This window comes from Peromyscus eremicus, chromosome 10, assembly GCF_949786415.1.
Source record: "Peromyscus eremicus chromosome 10, PerEre_H2_v1, whole genome shotgun sequence".
NCBI classification, from domain to species: domain Eukaryota; kingdom Metazoa; phylum Chordata; class Mammalia; order Rodentia; family Cricetidae; genus Peromyscus; species Peromyscus eremicus.
Window position 1 is genome coordinate 78,699,341 of NC_081426.1, and position 24,566 is coordinate 78,723,906.

At 38.4% G+C, this 24,566-nt stretch overlaps 1 protein-coding gene across 1 annotated transcript in view; it reads right to left on the minus strand.

Annotated features, from left to right (window-relative positions):
• The window catches only part of Sult1e1 (sulfotransferase family 1E member 1), a 56,210-nt gene that overhangs the window by 22,744 nt on the left and 8,900 nt on the right, over positions 1 to 24,566 (minus strand). Inside the window, exons 3-4 of the mRNA XM_059274619.1 lie at positions 2,895 to 2,968; positions 342 to 502 (exon numbers count right to left, since the gene is read on the minus strand). Coding sequence (XP_059130602.1) covers positions 342 to 489 — 148 coding nt within the window. The 5' untranslated portion in view covers positions 490 to 502; positions 2,895 to 2,968. The remainder of the gene's footprint in view (positions 1 to 341; positions 503 to 2,894; positions 2,969 to 24,566) is intronic.

A 24,566-nucleotide genomic window follows, 5' to 3' on the forward strand; every position in this document is an offset into this window, starting at 1 on the left:
ATACACAGCTATAATATAAATGCAGCAGTTTTAAATATTCATTATGCAATGCATGTCTCAAAATGACTCATCTGTATTAAATAAGATAACTGCATGATCAATAATTTCCATTTATCAGTGACTTAATGGGGTTACTAATAGTGTCCTTGGAAATTGAGATTGTGGAATAGAGTTGATAATGTGCAATTTATTACTATTTTGAAACCAAAATTAATACAACTGTCCTTAATATGAAAAATGAGTTTCAGTCAAGTAAACACTTTAATACTGATGATTCAAAGTAGGTTTATTTATAATTTTTATATGTCAAAACAACATCCGTTCGTAGCAAGGACACTTACCAGATTTAGGATAAGTAGCAATGACAATATCATCTGGCCTTGCCAAGAATGTTTCAACATCATCCCAATATTTGGTGAACCGTTTATCCATTAGAACTCCACGGAACTCAACAAAGACTTCACAATCCCCAGGTCTTGAAGTCCCCATCTCAAAGTGGTTGCTGGGGGGAAAAAAGAGATGTTTTACAATTTTTATGCACTTTGCAATGTTTTCACATTAAAAATAACTATGTATATAAAAGCCAGTTAAATGTCTGCTCCTTACCTGCTACATGGGTGAAAGCGTGCTTAATATTAGTACAGGGAGGGGAAACTATAGTCAGGATAATAGTGTATGAGAAAAGAATCTGTATTCAATTAAAAAATGGAAAAAGCATATGTATATAGATATGTATATATTCTTAGTGTTTAAGTACTTTCTACTCCTATTAGAAACATAAGTCATTTAACTTTAATATAAACAGGTAAAACTATGCAAGACAGAGGAGAGTATAATTTAAATGCTATATAATAATGTAGGGGATATATCTATATTTATATTTATATTTATATAAACATATAAGATTCTATGATGAATGGAAAAATAATTTTCAATTTTGTCAAAATTGATGATGCATATGGAAAGACTAAGAAGTCTTAAAATGCAACCATATTTCAACAGAGAGTTCATTGTATCTGCATTAAATAATAAAGATGGACTGCATTTATTAAGATACTGTCCAGTATCTAAACCAAATCTATTCCTAAATATATGTCATTGAATGAAAGGCTTTCAAATGTTTGATAAATGTATTTAAAGGGAAGTAAAATTAAGATGCTGCAAAACTTATGCCTGAAATAGGGAATGCTGAGGTTATAGAAAAGCCCGTTGGAGTCACTGACCTTGATTTTATTTTTCTAACTCTCAAAAACAATTGACCTTCTTAATGAATGATTTGCTCCAAAGTGACAAGCCTCAGCAGAATTGTTCTCATTCACTCCCTGGTCAAAATTTTAAACTATGTGCTGGGAGATGCTTCAGTGGGTCAAGGTAAATGGCATGGTAACACAATCGTTCAGCCATGGAAAGCACATTATTATTTAATGTGCCGTTAACAATTTTCAAGGACATACTTTATAAATTCAAAGATCCTAGAAAAATTAATAATTAATACTTTGTTTCCTCACTTTAATAACCAGTGTTGTGTTTTCTGGCATTTATTCTCTGAATGTCTCTAAGACAACCTACCCAAGATGCTATTCATTTCAATACATCTCTAGATGGCAGACAAGGTCATTTGTTTGTTGTTATTCAGAGAACAATTTCTATGTGTTATGAATCCACAAAATAGTATTAGTCATGTCTATTCTTCCCAAAGGGAAAAAAAACCCCAGTCCCTGCAATTGCAACTTTGAAAAGTGTATGAGGCACCTAGACTTAACAATTTGAAAATATTATTTCTATTCCCCAAACAGAAATTAGCCATCAAGTTATTTTCAGAATTGTCTACTGGCTTACTGAAAATAGGCATTTACAAGAAAGAAATGTCCATTTTTAAAAAGACCTATAATAGTCAACACTTACCTTATTCATTTGTTTATTCGGGTGAATTGGATTTTGTGGGTTGAGCCACATTTCTAAGAATTGGTTTGCCTTTAGTTGGAAGTGGCTAACCCACCACTAAGCAGGAGCCTGACATGAAGCTGTCACTTTGTAATCAACTTAGTCTCATAGGTAAAGCACCACCATCAAAAGGCCTCTTTCCTACCCTCATTATTTTCATATATTGACTCAAACTATAACACACAGATTCACTCACTCACTACATGTGTGTTTTCCCTTAACATGTGTATTTCAGTCAGAAATTGTCGACATTATTTCCCGAGGGTAATAGGCACCAGTTGTAGAGAAACAGTAGCATAAATTGTTTAAAATGACAGCATTTCCTCTCATACCTCCCAACCTGAACTTTACCCAACTGCCCTTCTCTGTGTGACTGCCGCCCCTTCTTACTATGAGGAAAGCTGAGGATTTTGGCTCTCAGTTTTCGTCTGGATTTGAGTAAAGTAGCCGAACGTAGAAGCTGTCTTTTTGTATATATTTCTACCACAGCATGTGACACAAAGGAGACTCTGAGAAAGGTTTATTAATCTAGTTATTAGACTGTATTTTTGATTGGCTAGCTTCCACAATCAAAAATTCTATCAAAAATGAACAGCAGCTTGCAAATTAAATATACATGAATGATTTATCAATAAACCTACACTTTTGCTGTATTGTTTAAGTTGTTTACCTAAGAAGATATTTTCAAGATCCTTTATAGAAATTGCATTCAGTACTTTCCAGGTATCTATGATACTTAAATTTTATTTGAAAATCTTTAGATATCAAAGCATATCTAAAAAATATTTTTGTGACAATTTTAAGAGGCTTTAAATGATTCATGTTATCAATTAGGCATAGTATCAATACAGATTTTATCGCCCCTGTATTTTTAACAACATAGTAAATGACACAAATTTTTTTATTTTCAATATTTAAAATCTATTAATATCAAAAATAAGAAGTACAACCTGTCCAGATGATCCCGTGAAAGAAATGAAATGATCTGGTTTAGTTCTCTTCAAATGGCAGCTCAAGTTTTAAGCTGAAAAAAAAAATGAGAACTGTTTGACCACTTGGAAGGTTTCTTGTGAGCTTTTGTTCTAACAGCCAGAGAAGCAGGCAGAGACTAACTTGTAGGGCTGGGCTACAATGCAATGGATTGAGAGAAATACCTGCAGTGGTATTTAATCATCTGGTAAGGTTCATTCACTCAGATGGCCTCTACTCCTGCTCCCCCACTCATATGTAAATCTTAAATTATCCTAATTATATCTTTCATTAAATTGCCCATTTATACAGGAGTGAGAAAAAGTGAACAAGGAGATGAGAGGAGGCCTGGAGGAAAACAGGAGCTAGTGTGGAGTGAGAAAATCTTTTACTCGCTGCTGAATAAACAATAAAGGTAAAGCGGTTATTGCAAACAATAAGCTTAAATAAGTAATAAGAAAAAGCTAAAAAGGAAGAACATAAATAGTTATGACTGTGGAGCAAGAGACCAGCAAAAGAAAGCTTTGTAGATCTTAACCATGTCCTAACAAGACAATGGAGAAGTACATTCTTTTTAAAACTATTGCCTATACAACTTAAGATTCTGGAAGTAGAAGAGGTGGTCCTCCACAGGAAAGAGAATGCCAGTTGGTGGACCAATGCCAAATGGACAGCCCTGAAAACATACATAAAAACAACATTATACATACTGAAAGATTATGTTGGGAATATAGATAGATAGATAGATAGATAGATAGATAGATAGATAGATAGATAGATAGATATAGAGATAGATATAGAGATAGATATAGAGATAGATATAGAGATAGATATAGAGATAGATATAGAGATAGATAGATAGATAGATAGATAGATAGATAGATAGATAGATAGATAGATAGATAGATAGATATACATATATCCATACAATAGCAATTAGAGGTCATGAATTTGAAAGGGGTAGGTATATACAGGAGTGTTTGGAGGGAGGAAAGGGATGGAGGAATGTCATAACTACATTATAATCTCAGAAAACAAGTGTTGCCTGTAATTCTAAAACAGCCTATAATATAGAAGAATAAATACACTTCTAGAAAAAATAAATTTAATAAACAGCACTCCCTTTGGGGTAACTTTTGGGGAAGCCCTAGTCCACTCTCTTCCAAATCCAAGTTGTATAGCACTCAGGTTCCAGACAAAAGTCACTGTCATTGCTGTAATTAAGCAGGACAAAATGTCCCCAGGGCTGTGGACTCCAATAGTGCTTCATTTTTGTGTGAATCTGCTTTAGATCTAGGGAAGGAGATTGTCAGTTGTTCCTACACTTCAGCTCCACCAGTACCGCAAGGTAAATGCATTTTCAAATTAAGTTGCCCTCGTTTGAGAGATATTAAAACTTAGATATCTCTCAAATGACTTCAAGTCTTACATTTACTTTTAGCTAGGATCTACTCAACTATGTCACAATCAAGCTTCATTATTAAACCACACCTAACTCAGAAGCAGGGTCATACTCTGCAATTAGATACTGCCCTGTATCCAGTAGAATAAGCATTGGGTAAGTAATTCTTGAATGAAAGTTCCTAATTTCTTTTATAAAAGTTGATGGAAGCAATCCTAACCAGTCTATAAGTAAATAATATCTACACAGTAAGTACAGTAGTTTCTGAAAAACTTAACCTCCTGAAATTAAATCAGTAAACCAATAGTAAAAGTAGCCTTGAAACTTGATGCTTATCAATGAATGATGGGTACAAGAAGAGTACAAAATGTTGAATCAATTCTGAACTTTTCTCCTTTGTATCTTTAAACAAGAAAAATATCTTAGAAAAAAATACTATTTTTTTTTTTTGGTTTTTTGAGACAGGGTTTCTCTGTGTAGCTTTGTGCCTTTCCTGGGACTCACTTGGTAGCACAGGCTGGCCTCGAACTCACAGAGATCCGCCTGCCTCTGCCTCCCGAGTGCTGGGATTAAAGGCGTGCGCCACCACCGCCCAGCAAAATACTATTATTTTTAATATTTGTCTTTATATTTGTCTTTATCCCTAGAATTTTTCAGATGGCATTCTCATATTATATTCCAAAATACTGAAAGAAACTGTAAGGCAGGCATGAATCAATGCAGAAAATGTTGCCAAGACCATCGTTTTCTCTTATTTGTGACTAGTGAGCTTTTCCTTTTTCTTTCTGTCATAAAACTTTCTCATTTAAGGATCTTGGAATTTGCTTTACAAATGATATTATTGTTAGTGGTATGAGATATTTTGCATACTAATTCAACAGACTGAGCAGATAAAAGGGCAAAGGCTCACATAGCTCTTACATAGTTTCCTCCTTGCCTTTGGCATATTGCGATACTGTAGTACAAAAGAGCAAATATTGTGTATTACTTTTAACTAAAATTTGCAACATACTTTAAATTTCATATATAATAATAATTGAATAATGCCATAATATAATCCACTATTATAGAAGCTCCCACAACACTTTCAGCATTTCAAAAATTCCTTTCCCTCACCCCACAAAGCCTGTTTCCCCTTTCCTGAGTGGCTAGCAACCAGTGGTCCTTATACTCGCTGTAGATTTACTTGATTCAAAATGTTCTTTAGTTGGAGTCAAAGAGTGTGTAACTTTCCAATATTGGCTTCTTCGACTAATTCAAACTGTTTCTTGCTTTTTGGTGGCTGGATGACTCTTTTTCATTACTAAACAATATCCTGTGGGTATAGCATACTGTCCACTTTTTTGGAAAAGAAACCAGCTATAAACACCCATGCTCAAGATTTTATGGAAACAGTTTTTGTTAGATTTGTTTTAACATCTCTGTGTATTAAGTTTGGACTGTATTATTACATAGTTCACATGTATAAGAAATTGACAAACCATTTTGCAAATGGATTTGCACCATCACAGATTACAATACGTTATGAATAAAAGTTCCAGTTGATCTACATTCTCATCTGTATTTCGTATTGTCTGATTGCTAGATATTAGCTCATGCTGATTAGGCTATATTTTTTATTTTATTTTTCTATCAAAGAAATGCAAGACGATTAGTTTCTCTTGTTTCCCTGTCTTGGTTTCCTCTGTTGCTTTTAGGTTTTCCTAGAAATTCCTTGATAAATCGCATCTTATCCTTATAGGTCTTTCAGCTGTAAGTGCTGTTGAACCTTGATGGCGAACTGAGGGTGTGAGGGGAAGGACAATGTCAACACTCCTATGAGCAATTCTGTCCTTTCATGATTCTGTAGTTGCCTGTGGCATTTCCTTGCAACTCACAGTCCCACCTGAGCACTAGAAGCCTGGAGCGGCCAATATTAGAATATTTATACCCTCCAAAGTCAGATAAAATGCTCAGAAAATATTTTCCTTTAGTTGGCAGCTAGTTGTTTCAAAATACCATATTTGTTTCAAAGTTCCTTTCTTCATTTGAAGCAAATACTGTCGCGTCCGCCTGGACCAGCAAGGATGACGCGACGCCAGGCTCTTCTCTAAGCAGTTTATTCAGGAACCTTGAACAATCTTCTGACCCCGGGGAAAGTCATTTTCTTCTTCTCTCTCACTCATTCTCTCTCTCTCTTTCTCTCTCTCTCTCTCTCTCTCTCTCTCTCTCTCTCTCTCTCTCTCTCTCTCACTCACTCTCACTCTCCCATTGTCTCTCTCATTCTCACTCACAGTCACTCTCACAGTCACCCTCCCAGTCACTCTCACAATCACCCTTCGGGAAAGTCAGCCCACGCCCTTTATAGCCACTGGGCAATCAACCCCGTGGTGCCACGTGGACAATGCCGCTAGGGTCAGACATATGCAAGCAAGCCAGATTAGGTCCAGGTGTGCAGAAGCAAGCCAGATCCTAGCCTTAGCCAAATAAGGAGCATCTGCCATCGGGAAGGCAGAAACCAGACGCCGCGCCATCTTTGAGGCACGGCCGTGCACGGCTCTCTACAAAATACTTATTTTTTTTTTCTAATTCTTCAACTTAATGGCGAGGCTTCCAGACATGAGCCAGCAAAAAATTTGAGCAGAAAGTAGACAATATGTTTGAACATTAGAAATGTCCATCCTATAACTAAAGGATTTTATTTAGACTTTTGGGTACAAAGAGAAACTCTTGGTTATTACACTTGATCCTTGACTTTAATTGACTAGCTTTTTCTTTTATAACTTTGTCCAGTGATATTAGAAGGATATCAGTCAATCTCATTACAGTCTTAATTTCAATAAAAAATGCACAAAGTACTATAAAATATCACTTCACTCCTTACTCCTAGTAAATGGTTGTCAAGAATTTCCAGTACTGAGAAATACAGAAGGAGAAAGGAGGGTAAAATAACAGTAAGGATTTGAAAAAGTGATGAGGAACCATCCTATTAACTATTAATCTTTAAAAAAAATACATTTAAGTCTATGTACAAATATACATATATAGTTAAATGAAATTGTCACATCTGGCCTGATGATGCTCCCTCCAAGAGCCAAAGCCACCCAAACCAGGCATGAGAAGCCTTCCCTTGAGTTGTTGGTCAGGGTTGGGCAAGAGACTCCCAAACCTTACAAACTGTTGCTGTTGCCTTGATTGTCCTTGCGAAGTGGAAGGTAAATCCCTGTTCCTGAACTTACCATACATTTCAAACACAGAGCTCACAGGCCCCTGTGACTGTGAATTGACTTGAATGCCTTCCCCCCAGGACTAGCTTCCATGGTATCAGAAGTTGCTATACAAAATTACAAAGGAGAAAAATCAACTAACTGTCCTACACAGCCATGACACCTGTGAATCACAACTACCACCAGAATTGTATGATAACTCTAAGAGAGTGCAATAGACACATGCCTGGTACTGGACACTACCCAGGGCTAGTGAAGCTATGGATCTTGGAGGAGAATTTAAAACAACCACTCTCCTAAACAAGTTCAGTTCCTAGCTATTCTCTAAACATTTGTTGTTATACTCACAGAGAAGCTTAGTCCTCACCTTCATCAAAGTAACTTTGCAACTGATGAAGACAATTACAGAAAGCCAAAACCAATCAAAGTACAGAAATGTGGACCAAAGTCCCAATGGATATATCTACAAAACAACTCCTACACCCTGACCTGGACCAATACCATCAATGACAAGTATCTGAGAAGAAGAACAAAGGGTTCAGAAAATATGAAGACAGAAAAATTGGGGTTAGGGACTCTTGCACAAGTTATGTCTAATGTCAAGCAATCTTATTAAGCAACATGGCATTTTTTATATAGCTTGCAGAAGAAAAAATGAAGCAGAGTTAGCAGAAATCCATTGTATAATGATAATGAGTTGAGGTCAACAGAAAACTAAACAATAAACGTAGCACAAAGGAAACACAGAGTATCTCAAATGTGTCATAGACTGATTACACAGTGGCCTTGGGACTGCTAACCATAGCCATTGGGGGGTATGTGTCCTAGATCTCAAGATCCCAAACTGAAGCTCCTCCAAGGCCCTGGCCCCACGCCATTACTGGCCATGACAAGCATGCCTTGGTTATTAACAAGGAACTAAGTTCCTTCTCCATACCTCTATGTATCTGGGACTCAGGGAAAGTCCTGGCTCCCACCAATTCTAACTCTCTTGAGATCACCCAGCCAAATTTCAGCCAATTCCAAAGGCAGTTAGACAAAACTGTAGTATAATTCTAATCCTTTTAAACATTTCTGTCTCCAAGAATTGAGACTCAGGTATAATTTCCACATTCTAATTATTCTCCAAATCTTAGATCCTACAATGTCTAGGGTCTGGGGCTCACTCTGAAGATCTGAAACCTTGTAATTAGGTAATATAAATTTTGATCCTCTATAACTATGCATCTTTTCCATGATTTCTACTTTAGATGAACCCTATTTTCTGTTATTTTAACCATCATTTAGAAAGTGATTTCCTCATTAATTTATTTAAATTTTTTTATTAAAAATAGATCCTTGTCTCTTACAGTACATCCTGACCACAGTTTCCCCTCTCTCCACTCCTTCCAGAACACTCTCTCTCCCCCCCCCCAGATCCATTCTCTCTCCATTTCCTCTCCAGAAAAGAGCAGGCCTCCAAGAGACTACAGCCAAACAAGACAAAACAAGATACAAGAAGACAAGGCAACAATTCTCATATCAAGGCTGAACAAGGAAACCCAATAAGAGGAAGAGTCCCAAGAGCAGACAAAAGAGTTAGAGATTCACTTGATCCCACTTTTAAGAGTACCATAAAAAATACCCATCCACTCCCACATACTTTCAGAGGAAGACTATCTGATGAGTACAGGACATGGAACTGAATATCATTAGGAATCATATCATTGATTTCTTTTTTTCAGTTGTGTTTGGTTCTATCCTAGGTCCCTGGGCCATCCAGCTTCTAGTTCCTAGACATCTAGGCAGTATAAAGCATGGGTTTCCTCTCATGGAGTGGCCTCAAGTTAAACTAAATATTGGTTGGCCACTCCCACAAGTTCTGTGCTACCATTTCCCCTGTACATCTTAGAAAATGTAAGATGTCCACTGAAGAATAGATTATAGGTAGAGGTTTTTGTGGCTTGATTGGTGTCCAGGTTTCTCTTTTGGTAGCCTGCAGAGTACCTTCACATGTCAAAGAGACTAGAAAATAGGGGCAAAGGCTCCATGCAAGCACCAGCTCAACCTCGCCACATTCAATGGTGCTCCCACTATCAGTTTTGAGGAAACAACCTTCTGTCCTAGTATCAACCTGGGTTGTTTAGAGGTCTCCAAGGGACCTCCACAGCCAACAACTCAACTGAATGCAACCCAGTCCTACCACTGGAAGCTTTGCCTGGATACAAATAATAATAATAATAATAATAATAATAATAATAATAATAATAATAATGGCCAGTTCAGACTACATATTCTCAATTACTAGGAGTCCTTCACTAGGGTCACTTGTGGTGATATTTTGTTTGTGTCCTAACAAATAAAGCTTGCCTGGACATCAGAGTGTAGAGCTAGCCACTAATTAACCATAGAGGCCAGGCAGTGGTAGCACATACCTTTCATCCCAGCACTTAGGATCTCATGCCTTTGATCCCAGTACTTGGGAGGCACACACCTTTAATCCCAGTCCTTGGGAAGAGGAAACAGGAAGTGATATGGCTGGGCAGAGAGAGGAATATAAGGTGGGCTGAGACAGGAGCTTGGGCCCCCCCCTTTCAGGCTGAGGAGTTGGCAAGGTAAGAGGTGGCTATGGCTTGCTCCTTTGTCTCTCTGATCTTTTAGCATTTACCCTAAGTCTGGCTCCAGGTTTTTATTTTTAAGACCAATTAGGATCTGTGCTACAGTCACCCTCATAGAGTCTAGGAAGTTTCCACTACACTAGGTTTCCACACCACTTCCCGAACTCTTCCTCCCCAATTTCAGCTGTCTTCCCCACAGTCTCTCCCTCTTCCCTTCCCCCAACACTTGATTCTGCCTGCTCCCATCCCCACCCAGCCCAATCTACCCACAATATGTATTCTATTTCCCTTCACTGGAAAATCCATGTGTGCCCACCTAGAGCCCTTCTCTTTACCTAAGCTCTCTGGGTCTGTGGGTTGTAGTTTGATTATCATTTACTTAATAGCTAATATCCATTGTTAAGTGATTACATATCATATTTGTCTTTCTGGATCTAGGGTACCTCATTTGGGAATTTTTTCTAGTTCCTTTCATTTGTCTGCAAATTTCATGACACCTTGTTTTTTTAATAGCTGAGTAATATTCAATTGTGTAAATGTACCACATTTTCTTTATCCATTCTTCAGTTGAGGGACATCTAGGTTGTGTCCAGTTTCTGGCTATTTTGAATAAAGCCACAATGAACATAGTTGAGTAAGTATCCTTGTGGTAGGATACAGCATCCTTTGGGTATGTGCCCAAGAGTGGTTTAGCTGGGTCTTGAGGTAGATCAATTCCCAGTTGTCTGAGGAACCACCAAAATATATCAAGAACTCAAGAAATTAGATATCAAAACTTAACATAATCCAACTAAAATATGTAGTACAATTCTAAACAGAGGATTCTCAATAAAGGAATCTCAAATGGCTGAGAAACACTAAAAGAAATGTTCAACATCTTAGCCATCAGGAAAATGCAAATAAAAACTACTTTGAGATTCCATCTTACATCTGTCAGAATGGCTAAGATCAATAACACAAGTGAGAGCTCATGCTGGTGAGGATGTGGAGCAATGGGAACATTTTACCCTTACTGGTGGGAGTGCAAAATTATACTGCCACTATGCAAATCCCTTTTTCATCTCAACCAATCAATTTATAAGCTTCTTTAACTTCAGAGTTAATTTTAGTCTGTGACCATAAAAAGCAGAGGCAAAGATAAACAACAAACGATGATTATTGATTTATAGGATTTGTCTTTGCCTGAAGTAAGTTGTAATGGATTCCCAAAAGATACATTAAAGTTCTAACCTAATAAAATTAGTGTCATACATTCATGATTAGCAAAAAGTGAAGGGATTAAACTTGCCCAACAACTGTGGTGACATTGTGTTCCCAATATATTGTGCACCCAAATAAATTTATCTGGAGTCAGAAAACAGAACAGCCACTAGATAGACATAGAAGCCAAGTGTGGTGGCACATGCCTTAAATTCCAACACTAGTTAACCATGGAGGTCTGGAGGTCTGTACAGACAGACAGGAAGTGACAAAGCTGGGCAGGAAGAGGAAGTGATGTAGCTGGACAGAGAAAGCAAATCAGATGGCAGAACAGCAAAGCATATAGGCATGGGTAGACAGCAAGTCGCTCGCATTCAGAAACTGCGGAATTGGTGAGGTAAGGTTAGCTATGGCTTTCCTGGTCTCTAAGATTTTCACCCTTAATCTGGCTCCATGTTTTTTTTATTTAATAAGACCATTTAGAGAGCCGGGTGGTAGTGCCACAAGCCTTTAATTCCAGCACTTGGGAGGCAGAGGCAGGCAGATCTCTGTGAGTTTGAGACCAGCCTGGTCTACAGCATGAGATCCAGGACAAGCACCAAAACTACACAGAGAAACCCTGTCTCAAAATACCAAAAAATAAATAAATAAATAAATTAGAAATTCATCTACAAACAACTGAATTCAGGTTCCAGGTTTTTAAGAGAAGCAAAGTCACATTTCTCTCCCAACAAAGGACTGTTAATCAACAACACCCCTGACAGCAGGCATGTGAGAGAGAGCACTTACTAGGCCCAAGCCAGCTCCTACAGTATTTCAAAACAATGACCAAATAAGGAAAGTCCCTGCAACCCACTTGAAACATGTCCCGACTTGTCTGAACTTGCCCAAGTATGCCCAAAGATGGGAGAACTAGAACCTCAGCCAAACAAATTTGTACTACTGTCACCGCTGCTTGCTTAACCAATCATATTTGAGATGACCTAACTGTTCAGGAATTCCCCTAAGCTATGCTTAAAAGGAGCCTGGGTGCCTCTCTCATGGTTTCCATTTTGTACACGTGGTCCACCCTGCATGGTAGTCGTTTCTACAGAATGAAAGCTCTTTGCTTTTACATATTATTTGAGTCTGGTCTTCCTTCAGCACTTCTTGGACCCTTACAGAAGGAAGTTATAATGGAGTGGGTCAGGAACCTCTAAACTCTTCTGAATTACATCTTGAAAGATGAATATATAGGACAGGCATGGCACAAAGGGAAGATACACCGTGTGAAGATGAGGGGACAGATTGAGTGAACAATGAATTTTGAAGTTTATTGCCTTAGCCTCAAAATGCTGAGTAAATAAACACTGCCACGAGCAAGAAAAAGGCTCCCAATAATTTTCCATACATTAATTTAAATAATCTTTTGATTGTCTATAGTCCCTAATATAATGTGAATGCTACATAAGTAATGATTATAGTATACTGTTTGGGTAAAAATGATAAGAGTGAAATCTGTCTATTTTAGTACCAACAGTACCATTGCAGGCCTAATGATATTCTCCATAACAGTGTATGCTCCAGCAAGGAATGCTAGAGAGACACTAGATGTCTCAAGGTATGGGAGGCTACAATAGCTTGTCCACACGTTATTCCATCCATGTGAGATTCATTTTTGTGCTCAGTATACAAAGTATTCACTTTTGGTCTTTTGAAGTTTATGACATTTTGAAAATGTCTGGAGTTCACTCTGAAAATGGTTGGAACAAATTTGTGTGTTAATACTCTACAACAATAACAAGTTAAAGAAACAAAATTGAGCTAAAGCACCTCATGCGAAGTAGACTTTCCTGAGAACAGTTTTCATCTAATAACCCAACACTGTGCTACAAACTAAACCAACCTTGCAGGACTGTATATCAGGAGGCTTAATAAAACAGAAATTTATTGTCACAGATCTAAGGGCTCAAAGTCTGACTTGAAGCACTGGGGTAAACCACGCTCCCTCTGTTGGGAGCCATGTGGCCTCGTTTTGGACCAGTATCTGCATGCTTGTCCAACAGGTCTCTGGATGAGGCAAAAGCCCCTGGGGACAAGTCTCACTCAGCAAGGACCAGTGGACTTTGGGACAGCACAGAATACTGCTGGGACCCTGTGGCCTGCATGTTCCCTTCTCTCTCTAATATTGATGATTCTTTTGGAGGTTGTGGTGTCATTTTGTCATCATGCATGGGACAGATGTGATCATTCCTAGAAACACGATTTTTTTTCTCAAATATTTTCCCCTAAAATCTTTTGGGAACAGATACTTTCCAGGTTTCTTGTCTGGGGATTCCAGTTGTCACTTCAGACCCTGGGAGCTGTTCTGATTCAGTGCTGACAGGACCAGAGGCAGATCACCCTATTTCTGTAAGTGTGTTTTGAATGGGATTGTTGTTCTTGAAAAGGTGTGCCTATGTCAATCACCTTTTAGTTTTGTAATGACAGGATGTACCTGGCTCTATATTTGACCAAACTAGGAAAACGTTAAGTTTTGGTTTTGGTTTAAAGATGTTTTGATGTAAAAGTTAGGAGAAAACATATTTGATAAATTTGTTTTTGCCCAAGATTAACATTGGAGGATGAGAAAAACTTGCGTGTTAGTATGGAAAAGCATGCTTGTTTTTGATATATAAAGATGGCTGGAGCTATTGGGGCTAGCCACTTGTGCAAAATTCATTTGGTGGTTGGACAGTTCATTTCTTTGCGGCAACATCCCTTCCCCATCTCTGGACCTGAACCCAGGCTATGGCAGGACCACAGCAGAAAATATTTCTTGGTATATTCCTGTGTGTGCCCCTTCCACATAAGAAGCTTGAACATCTATGTGTTTTGGTGGTTCTGAAACCAGTTGTCTATGGACACCAAAGGATGACCTTTAAGTTTTAACTTGGTTATTTACCTTACACCATTTTTAAACACTAGAAAAAGAAGCTAAATGTTACTGAATCATCCAACAGAGAACAAATCTCATTAAAAATTTGTGATTGGCTTTGTCTCCAGATTCAAGTAAGAGAAACTACTACAGTATCTTGTCTGTTAATATTTAGAGACAATCCCATCCTCTTGTGGATATCCCTCTATGTAAATAAAGCACTGATTGGCCAGTGACCAGGCAGGAAATATAGGTGGGACAAGGAGAGAGGAGAATTGAGGAACGAGGAAGGAAAGGGAGAGTGGCTGGAGCCACCGCCAAGACAAGGAAGATGTAAAGTACCGGTAAGTCACGAGCCACGTGGCAAAGTAAAGACTAATAAAAATGGGCTGAATATAAGAGTGAGAGCTAGACAATGATAGGCCTGAGCTAATGGCCAAGCAGTTTAAATAATGTAAGAGTCTGTGTGTTTATTTTATAAGTGGGCTCCAGGACTGGCGGGACTTGGCAGTGGGAGCTGGAGAAAAATTCTCCAGCTACACATCCCACAACCACTGGGAATTACTGAGCAGTTCCGACCCTAACAGACTCACTCCAGAGTCCTTGGGAATTGCTCCTGCATTTTATGGTTCTGGGTAAAACAAGAGTCTAGTTAATGCAAACTCCCTTTTGTAAGATAGTCAGTCTTCTCGCATGTATACCACAGAAACTTACTAGTTTATGGCAAGTAAAATAAAATGCTATTTATAAGAAAGGTAGGTATAATTTTGTGTGTATTACAAATAAAGAATTTTCAGATTTTGTTTCCTGATTGCTGGACTTCATTGTCTTAGGTATTGTTAGACCAGTATCTGTATTTCAAAGAACAAGATTTTTTTTTTCCAGTTTCAAGGCAGATATCTCCCCACTAGGTTATTCGGGCATCAAATCAGCAATTAATTGCTGTTACATGCATATGTGTATGTACATAAATATATGTTCCTAAATATATCCTTCTCATTCTGAACATATATACAAGGTCACTTTTTGCTTAAACCTCAATCTTGCTTTTATGTATATGTTGAGGATACAAACTCAGGTCCTCCTACTTGTGAAATTGTTAGTTAACAAACTAAGCCATCTCCCCAGGTCCTACATCTTACTCTGCTTCTCATTTAGCCTCGAAATTACTCTTTCTATACCAGCTACTCATCCTCTTGCTCAAAGATGTGTCTTAAAGAAGCAACCCTCTAATTTGGGTCCTTAGGTCTTGATCTTGATCCACTGTTGATGATTTAATTATGTGGGAGATACTTAAAACATGAATGTAGAGCCTTCAAGAGGGTCATTTCACCATACTTATTGGAAGGCCTGAGAGATACTTGTTCTTAGGGAATATTTTGCCACTTAGCATCTGGTGAAGTCAGCCACCTTGTTTAAAATGTAAACTAGAGATAGGAGAGATGAGTCGGTTGTTTAGAGCATGTACTGCCCTTGCAGAAACTGCGAATTCAGTTCATTGTTCACAGCCACCTCTATCTTGAGTTCCAAGAGAGCTGATGCTTTCTTCTGGCCTTTACAGACACCTGCACTCATGTGAACACACCCTCACACAGTCATAAACGTACACATAATTACAAAAACAAACAAAATAAAATGGTCCTAGCAGAAGCCTATTTCTGGATAAAATGGAAGGAAAAATAAAAGCAGAAGAATTATTTCATTTTCTTGAGTGCAGGCATGCTCTTATCTATTGATTAAATACTAGGACTTCTAGCTGGATAGGAGAAGCCTGAGCAGAGGAGATTTAAAATCACCCACTCAGTGGACATTATGGTGCCACTTTTTTTAAAAAAAAAAAAAATAGAGCTTTGAGCTCTTCCATTGGTTCACAAGTATGGTGATATATTGTGTACCCTAATAAACTTGCCCAAGGATCAGAAGACAGAGCCAGCTACTAGATTAGACATAGAGGTCAGGCAGTGGTGACACACACATTTAATCATATCACTTGGGAGGAAAACATCCATCCGGGCCACACTGGGCTACATGACATTGATCCAGTATAGAAGAGAAACAGCCAGGCAGTGGTGGCACACACTCAGCGCTTGAGATCTCATGCCTTTGCTTGGGAAGCACACACACCTTTAATCCCAGAAAGTAATATGGCAGGGCAGAGAAAGATATATAAGGTGTGATGAAACAGGAACTCACTCTCTTTAGTCTGAGGATTTCATAGAGGTAAGAACTAGAGGCTGGCTGTTCTGCTTCTCTGATCTTTCAGCTTTCACCCTGATATCTGGCTCTGGGTTTGTTTGTTTTATTAAAAAGACCATCTGAAATTCGAACAACACACAAGTGTAGGTGTTTGCCTCTGGGTCTTTGGGTAGAATCTTCTGGTTTGAGGTAGCATATTTTATTGTAGAGATATTGCATCTAGCTATTGACTCCCAGTAGATTGATACATGGATCCTTGGGAATACCTGATAAGGTACTTTCTACTGAGGAATTAATGGTTTTGCTGGTCATTCTTTCCATGTTTAAGGAGGACCTAGTCACCAAGGTCATATAATCCTTGTGGTACCATCCTTTGGAGCATAACTTTGGCTCCATATTCCTGTAGAACTCATTGGACTTACTGTGGTTTTATTATGTATTGAGTTATCTGATTGGCCTCAGAGTTTAAGGTAAGATCTACTGTGGGGAAGGGCAAATGTTCTTTTAATGGTCCTTGAAGTTAGTGACTGCTACTTTACTGGGTAGTTGGATAGAGTTCAATAGACCTAGAATCTCTTATTTGTGTTTTATGGGCAAGACATTGGTTGCTAATGGTTCTTCCTCTTTCCAAATGGCAGCATGGCCAGGTGAGCTTATACTTTGAATCAGTGTAGATATTAAACATATTTTATTTCACAAGAATTAGTCCTTTGTAAGCACTATTAGTTTGGCCTTTGGGGAGGAGGTAGATGGGATAGTAGGGAAGTTTCAAGTATTCCTGTTTGGCTGACCACTACATATCCTGCCTTACTTCTCCAATTAGGATTGAATTATTACTGTAGCTCCTCTGTTTCCCCAAGGACTGAGCAGTTATCTCAACTGATATAGGTGGAAAGATGATTTCAATACACACATGCCAGATTAGAATAAATTTTTATGGGCATGAGTGAGGAAGATTTACGATACCATAAGGGTGTTATTTTATTTTATTTTATTTTTTAGGAGGATTGCTTGATAGTTTTTAGTCTCTTTGACTTAATCACTCTAGTATGGTCTTATCTGCTGTCAAGTGAGAGCTTCTAATTGTTTGCCCAAAGATACCTTAAAACTTCTCTGATGCCGGGTGGTGTGTGTCACACGCCTTTAATCCCAGCACTCGGGAGGCAGAGCCTGGCGGATCTCTGTGAGTTCGAGGCCAGCCTGGGCTACCAAGTGAGTTCCAGGAGAGGCGCAAAGCTACACAGAGAAACCCTGTCTCGAAAAACAAAACAAAACAAAACAAAAAACAAACAAACAAACAAAAAAAACTCTGAACTAGAAATTTTGTAGCTGTCATAGTTCTTAGGGGGAGATCACTCTGAGGTTATAATATCTCATTTCTTTTAACAATATGTTGCTGGGCTCAGTTCTATCCCTAGGTGTTTAGTCTATACCCAAAGGGAAGGTTTGTTATTATTGCCACAAACATTGAGGGTTTTTAATTATTTGGCATGCCCAGACTTTTACTTTTCAGGACAGAAAAAAAGATAGGATTCGTTTTAGCTTGTAGACAAATTTTTAAACAGTCTTATTAAATAAGAAACACAGAGCCAAATACAGCACATTTCAGCACAAATAAAATATCAACACATTTCCCCTTTTTATTCTAATAAAAAAGAAAAAAGTTATAACTAATATAAGAAAAACTATATACAATAAGTACAATAACTATATACAATATATGCAAGCAATAAATACCTCAACAATGTCTGATCTATCTGCATTTGACAAACTCAGAGAAAATATTCCATTATCTATCCTATTTTGATAAGTCCAAAATGCACCTGATTCACTTTTTATCCTAACTTACAATATTAACAGAGAACTATCTTACAATGTCTTTCAAATGGCTTGTAGCTCTGGCTCCTTTAAGCCCCAGCCACGAGAGTTGGTGATCTGGCCACAAGTAGATCCACCTGAGTGCAGCCAGACCTCTTGTAACTCCGGCAGGGCCTGGGGCCTATAAACTCTGGCTGAGCTTAGGTCTGTAACCCCTGGCCTGTAAGGCCACCAACAGTTTAATGAATTCTTGCCACATGGGAGCCAAATGTAGACAATTTTTTTTTTCATTTTTCTTTACTAATAAATTTTCTACTCACTCTACATATCACCCACAAATCCCCCTTCCTCCCCCCTCCCACCCTCCAGCCCTCCCTCCCAAGCCACCCCACATCCCCACATCCTCCAAATTGAGGTCTCCCATGGGGAGTCAACAGAGCCCGGCACATTGAGCCTAGGCAGGTCCAAGCCCCTCCCCACCACCAAGGCTGTGCAAGGTGTCACACCACAGTCACCAGGCTCCCAAAAGCCTGCCCATGTACCAGGGACAGATCTCGATCCCCCTGCCTGGGTGCCCCCAAACAATTCGAGCCAAACAACCTGTAGACAAATTTCTAAATAGTCTTATTAAATAAGAAACACAGAGCCAAATACAGAGGCAATAGCCATGACTAGCCTTAGCTTACCACCAGCAGTAGCTTGCTCAGAGAGAGTTTCTTCCCATCTAACCTGTGCTTTTATTGCCTTCCTGTTCTGCCTTCTCATTGGCTCTAAGCCCAGCCACATGACTTCCTCATCACTGCCTGTCTATGTAGACCTCTAGGTCTCTATGGTTGGTACTGGGATTAAAGGCTTGTGTCACCACACTTGGCTGTGTCCTTGACCATACAGAGACTCTGTCTGCCATGTGATCTGATTAAGGGCATGTGCTACTACCACCTGACTTCTGTTTATGGCTCACTGACCTCTCATCTCCAGGCAACTTTATTTATTAACATACAAATAAAACATCACATTTCAGCACAAATAAAATATTACCACATTAGCTTTTTGTACTTTCAAGCCTCACTGCTATAATGGCTGACTATTTAACCTTTTAGAACTTTGGAATGGAGCTCCAGACTTCCAACCTTGCCCTAACAGGGATTATTCCTGTAGCCAAAGTAACATAAGCCAAGAGGCACAGGAAGATATCAGGATTCAAAACCACAGGCAGTAAGGTCAGTAAGGAATGATGTCAGAATTCACCTTACAGTTTTCTCTCTTCTCACCTCCAGAGCAGGTCTCTGTGGACATTACCCCAGGTGTGAAGAAGGAACTGCAAAGAGCTGTTGCAATAGCTGTGTTGGAGTCCTGTCCAGTGTGGGGCGTTTACCCAACCACCTCCACAGTTCCCCAGAGTTTTCTTGAGTGAGAGCAGCAGGAAATATTAGATAGAAGGATTTATCGTGGAGAATCTTGTGCAGATAAACAGATAGAAAATAAAGGATAGCCTCGAGAGGGCCTGGAACCTATTCCAACGGCCCCAACTGTATCTGCCCCAGGGTTTTTATAGAGACGCCAAGGGGTGGAGCAAAAGACCTCCTGCCCCAGCACAGCCAAGTGCAGACCATCCTAGACACCTGCACTCAGGCCCGTGGTCTAATCATCCTCTATGCGGACCTGCTGGGTAAAGCCACGAGGAACCTGATAACGGGCTCCCACAGGTCCCCCTTTCTTAATATATAAAAAATAACTATTAATGGCTTACAGCAATCTCCATAGCTGTTACACCTCCCAATATGGGAGTAGAGGATGATAAAGATGGCATTTCTCTTTTGAATTAGGTCCAAGGTGACTACAGCAGTCTTAGCTGCCTCAAACCCTTTCTAAACCAAAAACTCTTAAGGCGACTACAAACTTAATGAGTCCCTTAGCTTCATCATTACCATTAACAGGTTAACATAAATATTGCTATACATAGCCACAATTCTCTCAATCTTACAACTCAAAGCAAACTCTTAACAGAACCATTTGAATTAGCATATATGGTGCTATATATAGTTAACAATTTTCTCTGTCTTACAACTTTAACTCAATCATTTGAATTTTCTTGCTAACAGAACATAGGAAAAACTTCGATGTATTCACATCAAACTTAAATATTCCTTAACTCCACAAAACCAGGGTGAATTAATACCAATAGATTTCTGCAAACATACATTCAACCTTAATTCACTCATAACTCCTTTTCTTTATAATTTTTAAGCAAAATCTCAAACCTAGTTAGAAAAGCCCCAAACTTATACAATTCCTACAAACCCATATTGAAAAGCAATATTTTCAATCTAACCATTAACACTTTGAAAACTTAGCAAAACATCCAAAAGCAGTTTCTTAATAAAACTCTTTACACTTTAAAAGTAGTCTCTTAGTATACCCCATTTGCCTTTCTTACTAACAAAACGTGACATTAATCCACTCAAACAATTTTTAAATTAAGTAGACTAAGGAATATTAACTCTCCCTTTTATAATTTAAGCAAAATCTCAAGCCTAGTTATAAAACCCAAACTTCTGTTTAAACAGTTCCATTTGTAACACAAAACCAGCTCCATAAGTAATTCCATTTTTACATAAACAGTTCCACAAAACAATTCATGAATCACCAGTTAATAAAGCATATATGCATACACAAAACTGCATCTTGATTCTAGGTAGAAATAAGTTTCTTTATTTAAACAGTTCTATTTTTAACCCAATTCCAGCAAACAGTTCCTAGGTCATTACTATGAATAAACTCAAAACTGTCCCATTGCAATGAAATCTCTAGTGTTTATTTCATTTCTTAAGTCTTAAAATTCAAATGATAAATTCTGGAACTAGCCTTCCAAATATGAGAAATCCATAACCAAAATCTTTTTGTAATTTTATCTCATTTTAAGTTCAAAAAGTTCAAACAAGAAATAAATTCTGGTATCAGGCTTTCACTTCCAAACATGAAGAGACATTTTTCAACCAAAACTTTCTGCAATTAATTTTTGTTCAAACAAGCGTCTCTGAACTTTTATTCTCAAGCCAGAGACCTTTTTAGGTACAGTAGTATTCTAAACCGCACTGTTTTTGATGTTAGCTCAGGTTTTTCTGTGTTGCGAAGAGTTTCCATGGATCTCAGCTGCTGATGCCCTGTTGTGCTTGTTCTGGCGTCCGCCATTCTTAGCGGCTTCTGGCACTTTTGAAAACCACTCAGACTGCCTGCTTTGCAGTCTCCTAGGACACTAACTTCTGTATCTCAGGTTTTTTCACCATATACATTAAGCATAGACTCACAGTTAACATACACTTTTTTACAAACTCACATATAACCTTTTTTGCATATAGACTCACATTCAACATTTACGTGTTTTTACAAACTCACATATAACACATTAACATCTACTTATTTATACTCCTTAAGGAAACTATAGAACTACTTTAGCAAATATATTTCTTATTACTTATTCATTCCATCTTATTCTTATTTAAACTTACATTTACAACTAGCATCTTTACTTCTTACAAGCTTATTACTACATGTCTTAAGACTACTTAGATATTTCTTGCAAGCTTATATTCTTAAAGGAACTCTATATATCTATTTTACAAACTTATATAGGGCTACCATTAGCATATATTTAACCTAGCAAACACCTAAAGATTTCTTAACACAGATCTAACAAGAGAATTTTTACAAACTCACATATCTTATTTTCATCTTTTTCTACTTCTTACTCTTAATTATTATCACTATCTCTATTAGAAAGATTCTCTTAACTAGACAGGAAGTACGTACATCATTTCTAAAGTTTAGAGTTTATAGTCAGCTTTGCTATAAAACACTGGGATTTAGTAAGTGTTGTTGTTAGAGTTGTGATACTTGTTGCTAGAGGACTGTAACTTTCTTGGGATGATGCCACACTCCAAAGTTGCCAGTTCTCTCAGCCGTTCCGGACCGGCAGAGATGCACTGTCAGCGGTAAACAGTTTTTAACTAGAGGCTGTCCCTTCACCCAAATTCATAATAGCTCCCCTAAGTGCTTCAATTCAGACAAACGTTTCTATTACAGCAGAACTTTTGGTTTGTTCTACCGAAAAACTTCCATTCATGCTGATGGTGAAATTACCATGTTTAGCTGCTGTAAGCTCTTCACCAAATACTGCACAGCTATTAGGTGATATAAAGTATTTTTCTAAAGAAGCTAGTAAAGCCAAAAGCGGCACAGCTCTGAACTCTATTTCCTCACTGTTTGCATTAACCAGTGACAAAACCTCAGAAACACTGATCGAGCCACTTTCCTTCTGGTTTCTTTATAGAAACGTCATTGGAGCTGACCTTCCTTAGTTCCACGCTCCTTACCAGACGCTCCAGTAAACACTGAGCTTCATTCTCTTGTGAAAAAACACAAACATGTCCTCAACCCCATATTAGCACAGGATTGGGACCCTTCCATAATCCCGAGCAGGAATCTTTCCATTTCTCAATACCCTCAGCTAAAGGACCAGGAAGACTGGAGTGAGCTCTAATATGGCCCACAAAGCATGGCAGCTTTCTTTTGTGGAATAGCATCTTGGATTTGTTGAAACATTTTGACTGGATTGTTGTTAGTTCTAGTATTTTTATGAAAACTTACTATTCAAAAGGAGTCAAGAACAGATGTTCTTTCATGAAACATATCCTTCATTAGCTTACTCTGAGAAAAAAGCATTTTCAGGATTTAGTATTTTCACTTCATTAGCTTTAACTCCTGATATTATTAGCAGCTGTAATATTTAGCATTGATTTCTTATAAGGAACTTTCAGGTGAAGCAACTATTTTTTTTAAGACAGATTTTTCTGAAGTTTGTTTCCAGTCTATAAAGCAGTCATTTCTTTTTTTGAATGCCTGTTTCTTATCCCCTTAATTAGATTTGCAAAGGAATCACTCATTACAGGCTGTTTGTTCAAGACATAAAGAATTTTTAATTTCACATAAGTTTCCTTCATATCTAAGACAACGTTCAGTGTATAAACTGCTTTCCCTTGTTTTCTTAATGATTTTAAAGTGGCTTGTTTGCTCTTAAAGGTAGCTTTTTGTCATCCAACTACCGCAAAAACTTTGTACAGCTATTAGGGTAAATAAGGCATTTAACCAATGGAGCCCCAAACTGAAGCACCTAGTTCAGTACTTAAACTCTTAGATGATTTTCCTCCTTATTCTTTTAAAAGCTGTATTTTAAGTTTACCATGAACGTATTTTCGAGCTGACAAAAGTGTTTCAGGGCAATGTCGCCATCTTTAACAGAAAAACTATCTTTCCCAGAATGCATTTCCCTTATATCAGTCCATAATAATATTAGTCCCATATCAGTCCCTTATATCATTTTCCTTATATCATTTCCCATCAGTTATTTCCCATAGTTCTTTTCATGTCTGAGAGTCAACTGGTTCTCTTTTACCAGATTTGCTTACAAATTCTTGCCCGGGAGATTTGAACAAGCAGTTTACATTTTCAGCTTTGGCACGTTGGGAGATTCCTAGTCTCTCCTCAGCTGGCTTCAACAGGTGTCTCTCCTTCATTTGACACTGCCCCCCAAATCAGAACTGCACCTGCCTTGTTAGCGCGCATTGAGGTGGGCAATTTCTGATAGCAACTTTCCTCGGGGCTTGTGCTTGCCTTAGCCAGTCAGTGAAAAACAAGATTATGTACAACAGCTTTTCCATAGCTCCTTCTCCCACTGACTTTATTCTCGTTTTGCTTGTTCTTTTCCCCCCAGATGCAGAGCTTCAGGTATCTCAGGCTGCTCTGTTCCCCTGCTAGCTGCCTTTGGAGATAGGGGCTTTCCCCCCCCACAATCTGCCTCAAACTCTTAGCAGCTTTCACAGGTCATGCATTTTCTGGGGAGGATTATGTCCCTTCTGTTTCTTCAGAGTCTTTCTCCCAGACAGTTCCCAGTTTGGTCTCAGTTTATCCCCTCTACCCCAGAAACAGTTTCTGACACTACATTGGCGGATTTTCCTGCTCCTGAAGGTAGGGGCTTTTTGTCCATTTGTTTTCTGGGTCTGTGTGGTTTGCGTACAGACTGAAAATCTAACAAGGGAGGGTTTTGCCATCTCTAAACTCCCATTAAGACAAGTGTTTTGTTTCATTAGGCCTTCACCTGGCCCAGTCCCCCAGTGGGCTGCATTTGCTTGTCTGGGTGCTCAAGGACAGAGCTTATGCCAGAGGCAATCACCCCTCAGGGCTACACTCCCTCATCTCATCAGGAGTCAGTTGAAACAAAGCTTTTCTCAGAGATGCTTTCTCTGACAGAAAAGAAAGCTTTACTCCTGCATAGTTCTGTT